This window comes from Hemiscyllium ocellatum, chromosome 2, assembly GCF_020745735.1.
Source record: "Hemiscyllium ocellatum isolate sHemOce1 chromosome 2, sHemOce1.pat.X.cur, whole genome shotgun sequence".
In the NCBI taxonomy this organism is placed as follows: Eukaryota; Metazoa; Chordata; class Chondrichthyes; order Orectolobiformes; family Hemiscylliidae; genus Hemiscyllium; species Hemiscyllium ocellatum.
The window spans coordinates 56,950,419-56,962,115 of record NC_083402.1 but is presented as its reverse complement, the minus strand read 5'-3'; the positions used below and the strand labels follow the sequence as shown (position 1 = coordinate 56,962,115).

The 11,697-nt window shown below is 39.0% G+C and overlaps 1 protein-coding gene across 1 annotated transcript in view; it reads left to right on the top strand.

The window, feature by feature from the left end:
• The first annotated feature begins 3,461 nt into the window (after positions 1 to 3,461).
• Positions 3,462 to 11,697, top strand: part of ell2 (elongation factor for RNA polymerase II 2) — a 105,545-nt gene continuing 97,309 nt past the window's right edge. Inside the window, exon 1 of the mRNA XM_060844288.1 lies at positions 3,462 to 3,646. Within this exon, the coding sequence (XP_060700271.1) occupies positions 3,503 to 3,646 (144 nt within the window). The 5' untranslated portion in view covers positions 3,462 to 3,502. The remainder of the gene's footprint in view (positions 3,647 to 11,697) is intronic.

Below are 11,697 nucleotides of genomic sequence, written 5' to 3'. Positions count from 1 at the left end.
GCTAGTTCAATAAATTATTTCAGTTGGTAGTTACCAATCTTTCATGAAATCTTTGGACAGTGGGCTATTCACAGGCAAGGATAACAGTATATTTGTTTAAATTCTGAAATCACTGGTTAGTGCAAACAGTTTCAAGAGACTTCTCAAAATATGTACTTCTTTCTTACAGACTGAAATTTGTAGATCAATCAAGAATTGATAATTAGGGAGAAACTAGAGAGAGAGAGCAAAACCTGGCAGCACTTCACATTGTCTCCTGCCAATTCAGTCAGAACCAGTTTTCTTTTGATCAACCGGTTCAACATCTAACTAGTTGTCAGCCTTGAGCAGAGCAGCATCTTGATGCTAGCTCATATATAGTATCGTAAGATCAGTAAGTAGTTGCATTATCTTTACAGGCCAGTTCCCAACAGAAAATAAAAACACAAAATGGTAGAAAGGATCAGATGGTCTAGCAGCATATATGGAGATAAATCAGAAATAAAGTTTTGTGTTCAGTGACCCTTCCTCAGAATACCTATATTCTCTTCACAAAAAAGACCCCAAGCTTCCATTTGCCTGGCACTTCAACACACCACAGCGTTCCCTGCCAACATCTCTGTCTCAGGCTCGTTGCACTGATCAAGGAAGCTGGAATCTTGAAGTAGAAACAGAAAATATTGGAGGAACTCAGCGTGGAGCCGCATCTATCAAGAGTGAAACAGGGTTAGCACTTAAGTTCTATCCTGACACATTGCCTTCTTCTTCCTGTTTTAGCCATGATTTCTCGCGTCAGCAGTAGTTTGGTTTTGTTTCTTGTTTCAAAATTGATTTCCGAATGATGGGGCATCAAGAGGCAAGGTTTTGAGATTTCCAGATGAAGTAAGAGTCAAGAATTTCCACCCAGTTGCTCGGATCATGGCACGTTGAGTTTGCCTGATGTGTGCAGAAACCACATTTCGATGCGTAATGGGAGTTTCCGCAACATTTTTCGCAATGTTACGGTGGTGAAGCGTCAGCAATTCCGAGGAAATTCCGTGAATAGGTGACAACGCCAGCGGCATTTACGGAATCAAAACAGGATGACGATATTTTGAATCAGACGGCTCGGGATCTTTGCAAAGTTAGGCTGGGTACGCCTGCGGCTCCATTCCCAAGCATTTTGATCGCGATGCGTTTCGACTTCGGAAATTACAGAGAGTGTGGCGGTGAGATAAAAGACGCAAAACAAAATGCGGACTGTACATTTTTTGAACAACTTGGAATTTCAGTGGGGATACGTTTGGGAAATTGGCAGAGGAAACATTTAATTTAGAAGTGCAACCGTTTCTTCACAGTTGACAATAGAAATTTAATTAGCACAACCTTCCTTCCGGATCCAAATCACACCTTAAATATGCCAGATCAGATTTTGCGCCAGTGCTTCTGTCGCTCGTTTCGACCTTTTTTGTGGTTGATTTTATGTAAACTGCTTCATTAAAATGCTCACCTGCGCTTAAAGTCTGGGATTTGGCGATTGTCTGCAGCTACAGGAGACTGTTGTAATCAGCAAGTTAACGTGGACTTTGCTTCTCTGTCGACAGATGTCATAGCCAGGAATCCCTACAGTGTCGTGCAAGCCATTCAGCCCGTCCCGCTCCTCCGAAGAGCATCTCATCCAACCCTAAAACCCCGCATTTCCAATGGCAAATCCTGCAATTCCCTGAACACTACGGGCAATATAGCAGTCCATGTTTGTGACTGTGGGAGGGAACCTGAGCTCTAGGAGGAAACCCGAGCTCTAGGGGGAACCCCACACGGACACGGGGAGAATGTGCAAACTCCACACGGACTCACCCAAGAACTGGAATCGAACCCGGGTCCCCGGTGCTTTGAGGCAGCAATGCTCAGCACTGAACCACCGTGCTACCCTTCTCCAATAATTTCTATTTTTTTGTTAAAAATGCAATGTGGTTGACTCTTAAATGTCCTCTGGACAATACATGCTGCTCCAGCCAATGATGCCCATATCCCATGAATTAATGAAAGACAACTGGTTAGCTATCGTTTTTAACTAACCAATGACAGCGTCCGCAGGAATACTATATTTTTCAGTCCAGGCAACTGGCAACTTGCAAATATATCACTTAAGATATACTTTAATACACTCGATCATGAAAACACACTTAAATAAAAGCAAACTACCGCAGATGATGGATATCTAAAATAAAAACAGAAATTGCGAGAGAAATTCAGCAGGTGTGGCAACATCTATGAAGGGTTAATGTTTCCCTCCAGTCTGTAATTCTATATAGATGCTTCCAGACCTCCTGAGTTTTGTCAGCACTTTCTGTTCTGTTCTGTTTTATTTCACACAGATTTCTGTGTCAACTCCCTCCAGCTGATCGCAGGGAAATCCATAGTCATTTATTTTCAGCCTCTATTGTTTAACTCTTACCCTTCGGCACCACTGCATCCTTGTACAAGCCGACACATCACCTTAGTAGTAATCCTGACAAATGAAAATGATTAATGAGCTGTACATTTCACTGTAGGTGCAAAACAAACATCTTTTTCGTCTAAATTAAGATGCTATCAAGGTATACAAAATGCAGGAAATACTGAGCAAAGAATACAGCGTCTGCGTAAAGACAGACTTGAGTTTCAGCTAATATACAACAAAGAACTGCGAATTCTGGAGATCTGAAGCAAATAAACATACATTGCTGAAGAAACTCAGCAGCAGATCTATGGAGAAAATTCAGAGTTAACGTTTCAAGTCAAGTGACCTCCATTGAACCTATATTTTATATTCTTTTGATCTGAACGTTAGACGTTAAATCTATTTTCTCTCTCCACAGATCTACTAAGTTTATCCAGCAATTTCTGGTTTTGTTTGTTTAAGATTTTAAGTAAACGGTGACATGAAATCAGTAAATTGCTGGCAATATTTGAGCAGCTAGGCAGTGTGCACAGCTCTTTCCACAACTTGTCCTATCTAATCGCCCAGCTGACGGCTCTTTGTGACGTTTACCATTATTTTCATATTCTTTGCGTCATCTGATTGACACCCCTTGGTTGCTGGGTCGACACAGTTCGACCTATGACGTACCCTCACCAATCAGCGTCGCCTGAGTTGATGGGGGCGGAGAAGACATGCAGCGTGTCGACGGCGTGACGTCAACACATTAGTGTCCGCCTCCAGCTCGCCACACCGGATTCCACCAATTGAAATATCACTAGTTCCCCTATTGGCCGGTATCAAGACGATAGACTGTTGAATTGGCCAATCATAGATTGGATCTCTTTGGAGGCGGTGTTTGCTGTTGGACTCGGACGGGCCAATCACAGATTGCGGAAGGTGGCGAGCTGGGCGGGATGTGGCTGTGCAAAGAAGTTGGGTGGCAGGCGTCTGCCCCGGACTTATCTCCTTGGTCGCTCTGTTGGTTCGTCGCCTCGGAGGCTGGGGAGGTACGGGAGGAGGGGGTGGGGGACTCGGACGATGAGAGGGGCATCAAACTGATGTCGGAGGGGCCAATCCAAGATGGCGGCGGCGGCGGCAGCGCTCACCGAAGATCAGCGTTACGGTCTGTCGTGTGGGAAAGCGAACCCCGGCAAAATCACCGTCTTTCACGTTAAGTTGACAGAGACAGCCTTCCGAGCGCTGGAAGCCTTTCAGTTTTCAAAGGTGGGGGTGGGAGAAGATTTATTTTTCTATAAGTGTTATTTCAACTTTTCGCGAATGCGAGCAGCTGTAGTGACTGACAGTTCAGATGGCGATAGTAACAACCTGGAATATGGACTTGTTGTAAAACCAAATGCACATCCCAGCCGTTCACTGTTTAATGGGTCCAATTCAAATTTTTTTCAATCAAGATTATTTCTTCCACTTCTCTTCCCTCCCCCTCCCCACGTCTGTCAAACCCCAAGTGCTTCTTCCCACTACCTTGAGTTTTCTTTCACCTTTAAGCCAATGTGCAAAAAAGAAAGTGACAATTTTGCTGACCGAATTTATTATTAATATATCTTTTGGTGAATGCTCCCAATCCACAACCAACATAACTTGACCAGCTCGATTTTCCTTTGACTAAAGCATATCTTTGTCGCTGTCACCCGTTGCTGTTATTTTTTTCATTAAATGCCGATTTAACCTTTTATTTTAATGTCCAATATTACATGCCATTATGACCTCGAATGTCTGCCAAAGATATATAGTTCGTTGAAGTTCGGTGATGTTCGTTTGACATTGAAATATTTTCGACTTGTAATCAAAATAATAAACTTTGTTGGAATAGTTTAACATGGATGTAGCAGATTTTCTAATAGCATAAGCGAGTGGAGACAGAGTACGTGATGTGTCGGGAAGCGATTAGGCAAGGCTGATTAAGTTCTGCAGTAACCATTTCACTCGAGACACTTCGTATTTGCAAACCAGCTAGTTCCCTGTACATCTATTATGCAGACATTATAAAGATTTTAAATCGCGCTGACTAATGAGTGTCAAATTAACCTCTTGGGCATTTTTTAAGTTCAACTTTTTGACGTTAAATATTCAGTAATAGGAATATCTTGCTACAGGTTTTTAATCTGAGATGTACTTACTGGACAGTAATGTAGAACGGGGTCTCGACACCAGTAGCAAGCCTAGCAGTGTATTTAATTTAAACGAAAACGCAGATTCCGTTAAAAATAATGGATCACTGTTTCGACAGTTCCGTTGAAATTAAATATTTTCCAAACTTAATTATATATTAGCAAGTAAACTGTGAAGAAATATGGCTTTTCATTTTCTTGGCTTTGGACTTTTAATTTTTGAGGGGGGAGGGCGGACGTATTGCAGTCGTATTGATTTACGTAAATTGCATTGACATGGAGAGCAAACGTGGCTTGGTTGAAGTGATAAATCGTGTTGTAGAAGTAGGGACTTTAATAGTTTATGACCATTTGGCGGTTCGTTATTTTTGATCTTTAAATGAATGTTTTCTATCGAGCATAATTTCATGAATAATTCACGAAGAAAACGTTTATCATTGCATTGACTGCTGAACCTGCCCAGGCGCCCAGCAGACCTAGAATTAACAATTAACAGTCAATCCATTTCAAAACAGTTTTCATCGAGCCATGTCTTTAACTCATAGAATAGCTTGCTTTTGATTTCTGCACAGACATCCTCGATGTATAATCAAAATAGCACTCAGATTTGTTGTCTCGATCATTTAAGTGAAGTTGAACGTTATTTGAGAATTTTTGCCCGAAGGAAAAACTTTCAGATTATCATTTTGTAATAGACTGACAATATACCTGTAACTTTTTTAAAAAAAGTTCACTTTTTTGTACTGATTTCAGCAATATTTTTGATCGTTTTTTGGTTTGGCCGTGTGGGAAGCTAGGTTGGACTGCTGCTTTTTGCTGTGTCAGCAAACATCGACTATTGTGGGGTTAAAAGTATTCCTAGCAGGCATTCATTAGTCTGCAGGTCAATTCTGTTGACAGCTTTTGTAATTTGCAGACTTATTTATAAGAAGCTGCACTGTAAGCCTGAATCTTAAATCCTGATTGGAAAAAGAAAGCTAGATGTGCTAGGAAACTTGCTGTTGTATTTGACAATCTGTGCCATAAAATGTGTTTTCAGTTTACTGATTTGTGACTGAACTTTTCTCTTGTTATAATCATATAGCACAGAGAATGTGTCTAGGTGGGTTGTTTTTCCGAGTGTCGGTGTGGGTTTGTTGGGTTGAAGGGCCTGTTTCCACACTGTAGGGAATTTAATCTAAAACTGACCCTTCAGTTCAATTAGTCCACACTAACTACGTTCTCAAACTAAACTAGTCCCCCCACCTTTGTTTGACACATTTCCCTCCAAATCTTTTTGTGTTCATGCATTTATCCAAATGTCTTTAGTGTTGAGACTATACCTGTATCTACCACTACCTCTGGCAGTTAATTCCACACACTACTGATTCTCATTTTTTAAAGAAGACCCTCCAGTTCTCTTTAAGGCGAAAGGAGAAAATCTTAAAAATATGTCCCCTGGCTTTGAACACCCTAGGGAAAAGACTTTGCAGTTTAATTTATTTATGCTCTTCTCAATTTTAGAAACCTCTAAGGTCACCCCTTAACTTCCTACACTGCAGTGTAAAAAGTCTGAGTCTATTTTTATAACGGAAACCCTTAATTTCCAGCAATATTCTGGTAAATCTTTCCTGAACCCACTCATAATATCCTCCCTGTAAAAGGCCTCTCTGTCCTGTACAGCCTCAACATGATATCCCAACTCCTATACTGAAAGTTCTGGGCAATGAAAGCTAAATGCCACCTGACCACCTGTGATACAGATTTTAAATAATTACATGCCTGAACACCTAGGTCTACAACATCCAGGGCCCTACATTAAGTCCTTCCCTAATTTGTTTTATTAAAATGCATCTGCCATGCCTCAGTCCATTGACCCAATTGATCAAGATCTCTTTGTAATCTTAGATATCCACTATGCCATTAATGTTGGTGTTATCTGCTAAGTTTCTAAGCATGCCTCCTATGTTCTCATCTAAATCATTTATGTAATTCACAGACAAAAGTGGACCCAGTACCGAGTCCTGTAGAACAGCACTGGTCATAGAACTGCAGTGTCAAAAACAACCCTCCATCACCACCTACTGTAAAGTCATTTTTGTGCCTATTGGCAAGCTGACCCTAGATCCCATGTGATCTAACTTTACTAATTAGTCTGTGGAACCTTATCAAAAGCATTATTATCTATTTTAATTCCATTCCTTCATTGATCTTTCACCATTGAAAGTATGGGTAGAATTTGTATATTCACCCATAACTTTGTGCCAGCTGCTATCACCTGTGCTTTGTATGGAGAAATGGTCTGAGTTGTATTCTTCAGTGCTTTATTTGGGAGCTCATTAAATATGAACTTTTAAAATGAGAACTGTTCTTGCATTGAGTAGCAGTCCTCAGACAAATTAATGTTTTATTAATTGTTTCTGTTCCAGTTTTCTTCAAAATTTCTCCTCTTTGGCCCTAATTTTCAATTGTTTTTACAGTGTAAAGTAAGATAAGTGAGGTAATGCATTCACCTGAGGTGTATATTTCATCTTGGAAGATCACTGAAGTGGTAGTCATTCAAAGTTCCCATTTCTTGATATCCTGGTTAGGATAGTGTTGAGGTTTTCTTTGACATCCTTTAGTCAATGGCCTAATATCCACCAATAAAGGTTCTCTTTTCAATAGTAGTTTGAGCAAGATCCTGAAGTAAACCATTAATCTACTGTTATTGTGCCTTCAGAAGAGACAGTTGCTGCAGGAAGAAAATAGTATCCTTCTCTCCTTTGCTTGAATTGCTTAGTTTTGCAATATATAAAAAATTGTTCCATATGCCCTTGTGTGGGTAGCCAATAAACATGTCAAAAGTTGTGGCCAAACCTAATTGTATCACTAGCAATTAAGCTCAATGGGGATCAGTCTTTTATCTCCCCCATCCCAGGTTAAATGCCTCTAATGTGCACGGATATTGAAATCAATTGCAACATCTCCATTTAAGATAATCCAATTCAACACTGCCCAGCCATTGAAGTTGGTGTCACATGCCTCTGTCCTTGCTTCACTCCCTCTTTTTTTTGCCAAAATATTCATCTATGAGCTGAGAGCTCTGGATTTGATTATTCTAATACAGTGCAAGCTGGTTTCTGTTCACATTAGGCAGTTGCAGGCACAAAAGTTAAAAGTTTCCTTCTTTAAATGTCCTGGTGTCTCTACTTCTCCAGTCCTAGATGTGGAATGCTTTGGCATGTTTTATGTTCTGGGCATGACTTAAATGGAAGATTTTCTTTATCTAATTTTAAATCAGATATTGCTTTTGTCTGCCAGCCTGTTAGAAATTTTAATCATAAGGTTAGGTATTCTATTTGTGAACATTGTTTATTCTGAACCTAATGGGCGCCAATAGGAACTTCAATCTAACTTTGAAAACTGTTTCCTATCTTGTGAATGGAGAGAGAGCTTTTACTGATAGGTTGGCTGAATTAGTGCTTAACTTGGATAAGTTGTTTGGTTTTTAAAAAGTTATTCTGTCGCAAGAAATGAATTTAAGGGAAAGTAGTGTGACTTCATCTAATCTTTTGAGGCAACCAGCAGCATCCATGAGGCTAATGCATATGATGTGGTCTACATGAACTTTAGCAAGGCGTTTGATAAAGTCCCCAATGACAGGCTGATGAAGAAGGTTAAGAGCCCGTGAGATCCAATGTGAAGTGCCATGTTGGATCTAAAACTGCATTCTGCTTCCTGCTTCCTGCCTCTCGGCCAATAGAAGAAATCTGCAGAGCTTCCTGTTAGGACTCTTGCCATGTATCTTTGATGTGGTGATTTGGACTTGGATGTAAGATGTGCATTCAAGAAGTTCATGGAAGACACAAATTGGTGGTATGGAACTGATTACCCTACATTTTCATTTTGTATCCAGCAATGTTTCACTCTTCACTTATCAATAATCTACTTGTTTTTAATATTCAGGCTTTCACTGCCTTTTAAGTGTTCCAGAGATTGACTTTATCTGTTAAATGGATAACTCTTTTTGAACAGTGATACTTAGTTTAAAAATTTCTCATGAGGAAACATCCTTTCCATATGTACCCTGACAACTTCAGTCTGGCATATACAAGACCAGCTGGTCTAGCCTTTTCTCATAAGATAGCCTTCAGTTCCTGTTATTAGTGTAGTAAGCTGACACTGAACTGCTTGTAATGCAATTACATCCTTCCTTAACTAAGAATACCAATACTATGTATAATACTCATCTGTGCCCTGTGTAACTAAAGCATAACCACCCTATGTTCCTTTCTAAATTCCCTTGCAATAAACAATAAATTTATATTAACTTTCCTAATTTGGCATTTCTGCATACTAGCCTTTATCATTCATGCACTTCAGAAAAACAATTCTAGCCAACGTGTTTAGAGATGTTATTACACACCTCTGGAGCAGTTGGGACTTGAATCAGGCCCCTTGGCTCAACATTGCAGTTGTGCCCCAGGATATGCACTTAGTTCTGCAATCTCTCACTGTTCACATACACTTATTCAAAAATGAGGGAGACAAGCAACAGGTGATGACTAAGCCAGTTAGTTTGACATCTAATTGGAAAAAATAGTTGACAATCAATAATGAAGGGTATCATAAAACACTTAGAAACACCTAATCAAGCAGAGGCAGCATAGTTTTAAAATGGGAAATCATGTCTAACCAAGTTATTAAAGTTCTTTTAAGTAATAAGCAGCATGTATAAAGGAGAACCAATTGATGCAGTATAAGTGACTTGTTAAAAGCCATTTGTCAAGGTCCAGCACTAAGGGTAATTAAGATAAGTTACCATGCTGTTGTGGCAATACATTAGCACAGAGAGGATTGGCCAACTAATAGAACACACAGTTGGGATAAAGGTGGCATTTTCATCTTGGGAACTTGTAACTAGTGGAGTACCGCAGGGATCAGGGCCACACTTATTTAAAATATGTATTAATGACTTGGATGAGGAAAGTGAGTTTATTATTGTCAACTTTACAAATGACACATGACTAAGTTCGAAGGCAAATAGTGAAGATGACACAGGAATCTATAGATGGATTAAGTGAGTGGACAAAAATGTGGCAGAGAAATATGATTTGGGGAAATGTTTGGCAGGAAGAGGAGACAAGCTGACTATTTAAATGGAGAAAGACTGAGAAAGCTGCATGGATTTGGTGCCCCTCGTCCATGAATCTCAAAAAAAACTAGCATTGGGTAATAGAGAAAACAAATAAATGGTTAGCCTTTATTCTCAAGGAATGAGTATGAAAGTAGAGAAGTCTTGTTAAAAGCATAAAAGGCCTTAATCAAACTACAGGTGGTTGACTGTGAATGATATTAGTTCCCTTTTCTAAGGAAACATACTGGCATTGATGGCAATCCAGAGAAGGTTTACTAGGTTGATTCTGGGTTTGGAGGTCCAATACTAACTTTGAGGTTAATTAAGTTCAACTTGCCATCATTGGAGTTTAGAAGAATGAGAGTAGATCTTATTGAACAAATAATATTCTTGGAGTACTTGACATTGATAACAATACAGATTGTTTTCCCTTGTGTGCAAGTCTGGGACAAGAGGGTATAATCTGAATTAAGGGTCACTGACCCTGAAGGAGAAATTCTTGATGGTAATTGATCAGTGGAATCCTTTACCTTAGAGGCTGTCATGGTTGGATCATGAAGTGTATTCAAGTCTGAATAAGGCAAATTTTTAATCTGTGAGGAAATCCAGGTTTATGGGGAGAAGGTAAGAAAGTGGAGGTGAGGAATTAGATTAGCCATGATAGAACTGAATAAGGTTGGAGCAGACTTGCTGGCTGAATTGCTGACTTTTGCTCCTACATCTCATGGTCTTATGCTTTTTTTAAAAATTCCCTTCTAAACGGACAACTTCATATTCAACTAGCACAACACCTTTATCAGAGTCCACTTGCTAAATTTGCACTCTTCCCTTCATTATAAATCTTTTTCCCCTTTGCAATGGTTTTCCTGTGAATTGTGCTTAGAGTGCATGGCAATGGCGATGCTGTTTTGTAATGATTAATGCCAGTGGATCAGTAATCCAGAACTGAAAGTGAAATTTGACTTCAATAATGATCCAGAATAAAAAACTAGTTAAATGGTAGCCGCTACTGACTTGTCATATACAGTATAACGAGCATCTGATCTACTAATGCCCTTTACGGAAGGTAACTGACATCTGAATTTGAAAAGCAGAATGAAGTTTTATAGGTCAATGACAATAATCAGACTTCAAAATAAACTCTGCCGTAATTAAGATTATTCCTGCAGAAAGGATTATTGCCAAGTTAAAGCTTTTAAAACAGTTTTTAGAATGAAGAAATAAGTTGAAGTTAATCTTAGACCATCTGGATGAGGGAAATTATTCTTCTAATTATACTTTCAAATTAAAAACATGGTTATTAAATGTTCAATGTAAACCAACTAGCTGCCTGCAATTCTTTATGTAGTTAACAGATAAAATGTTTGCAGAGCTACTATCAAATTGTCCCCTCCAATTTTAGAAGGTCACTGTTTACTTTACCTGCTGCTGTAAGTGTATGCAATTATTTAGACTTATGGATAAAAATGTTTTAACTTTACTAAACAAATCATTGTTAATGTTAGATTGCCTAAGTTTATAGAGTGCATTTCCTATACCTATCTACAATTAAAAGACTAATGTTTGTTCTTTAACTTTCCAGAAAAGGCACTTCCAAAAATTTTTTTTGCCTTTTGCCTCCTTGTGCATCACATCTCATGAATAATGTATGTGAAGCAAAAATGCAAATCTGTAGGCTGAAATTTCCAATTTTTCTTAAATTGGAGAAACTTGTCAATTCCTAATAAATTTACACGAAGCTAAACTTTATTCCATTAATGTTCTAAAAGAATGCAATTGAATTTTTCTAAGTTTTAATCCACAGTTACTGCTTTGGTATAGCCCTTTAAAAATCAAAAATACACTTTCAGATTGAGAACTAGCACTATTTAATAAGTCTCTGGCTATATTGAGGGGGAGGGTCACTCATTCACAAAATCATTGGCACTGATGAAAAACAGTTCCGTTTTGCTTATTGTTTTATTGAGATGTCTCTTGTTTAAACTAACCTGGAGCAGTGTTTTGTAGAGGAATAAGACGGTGCTATTTTCTGGGTCTGTAGATTGTGA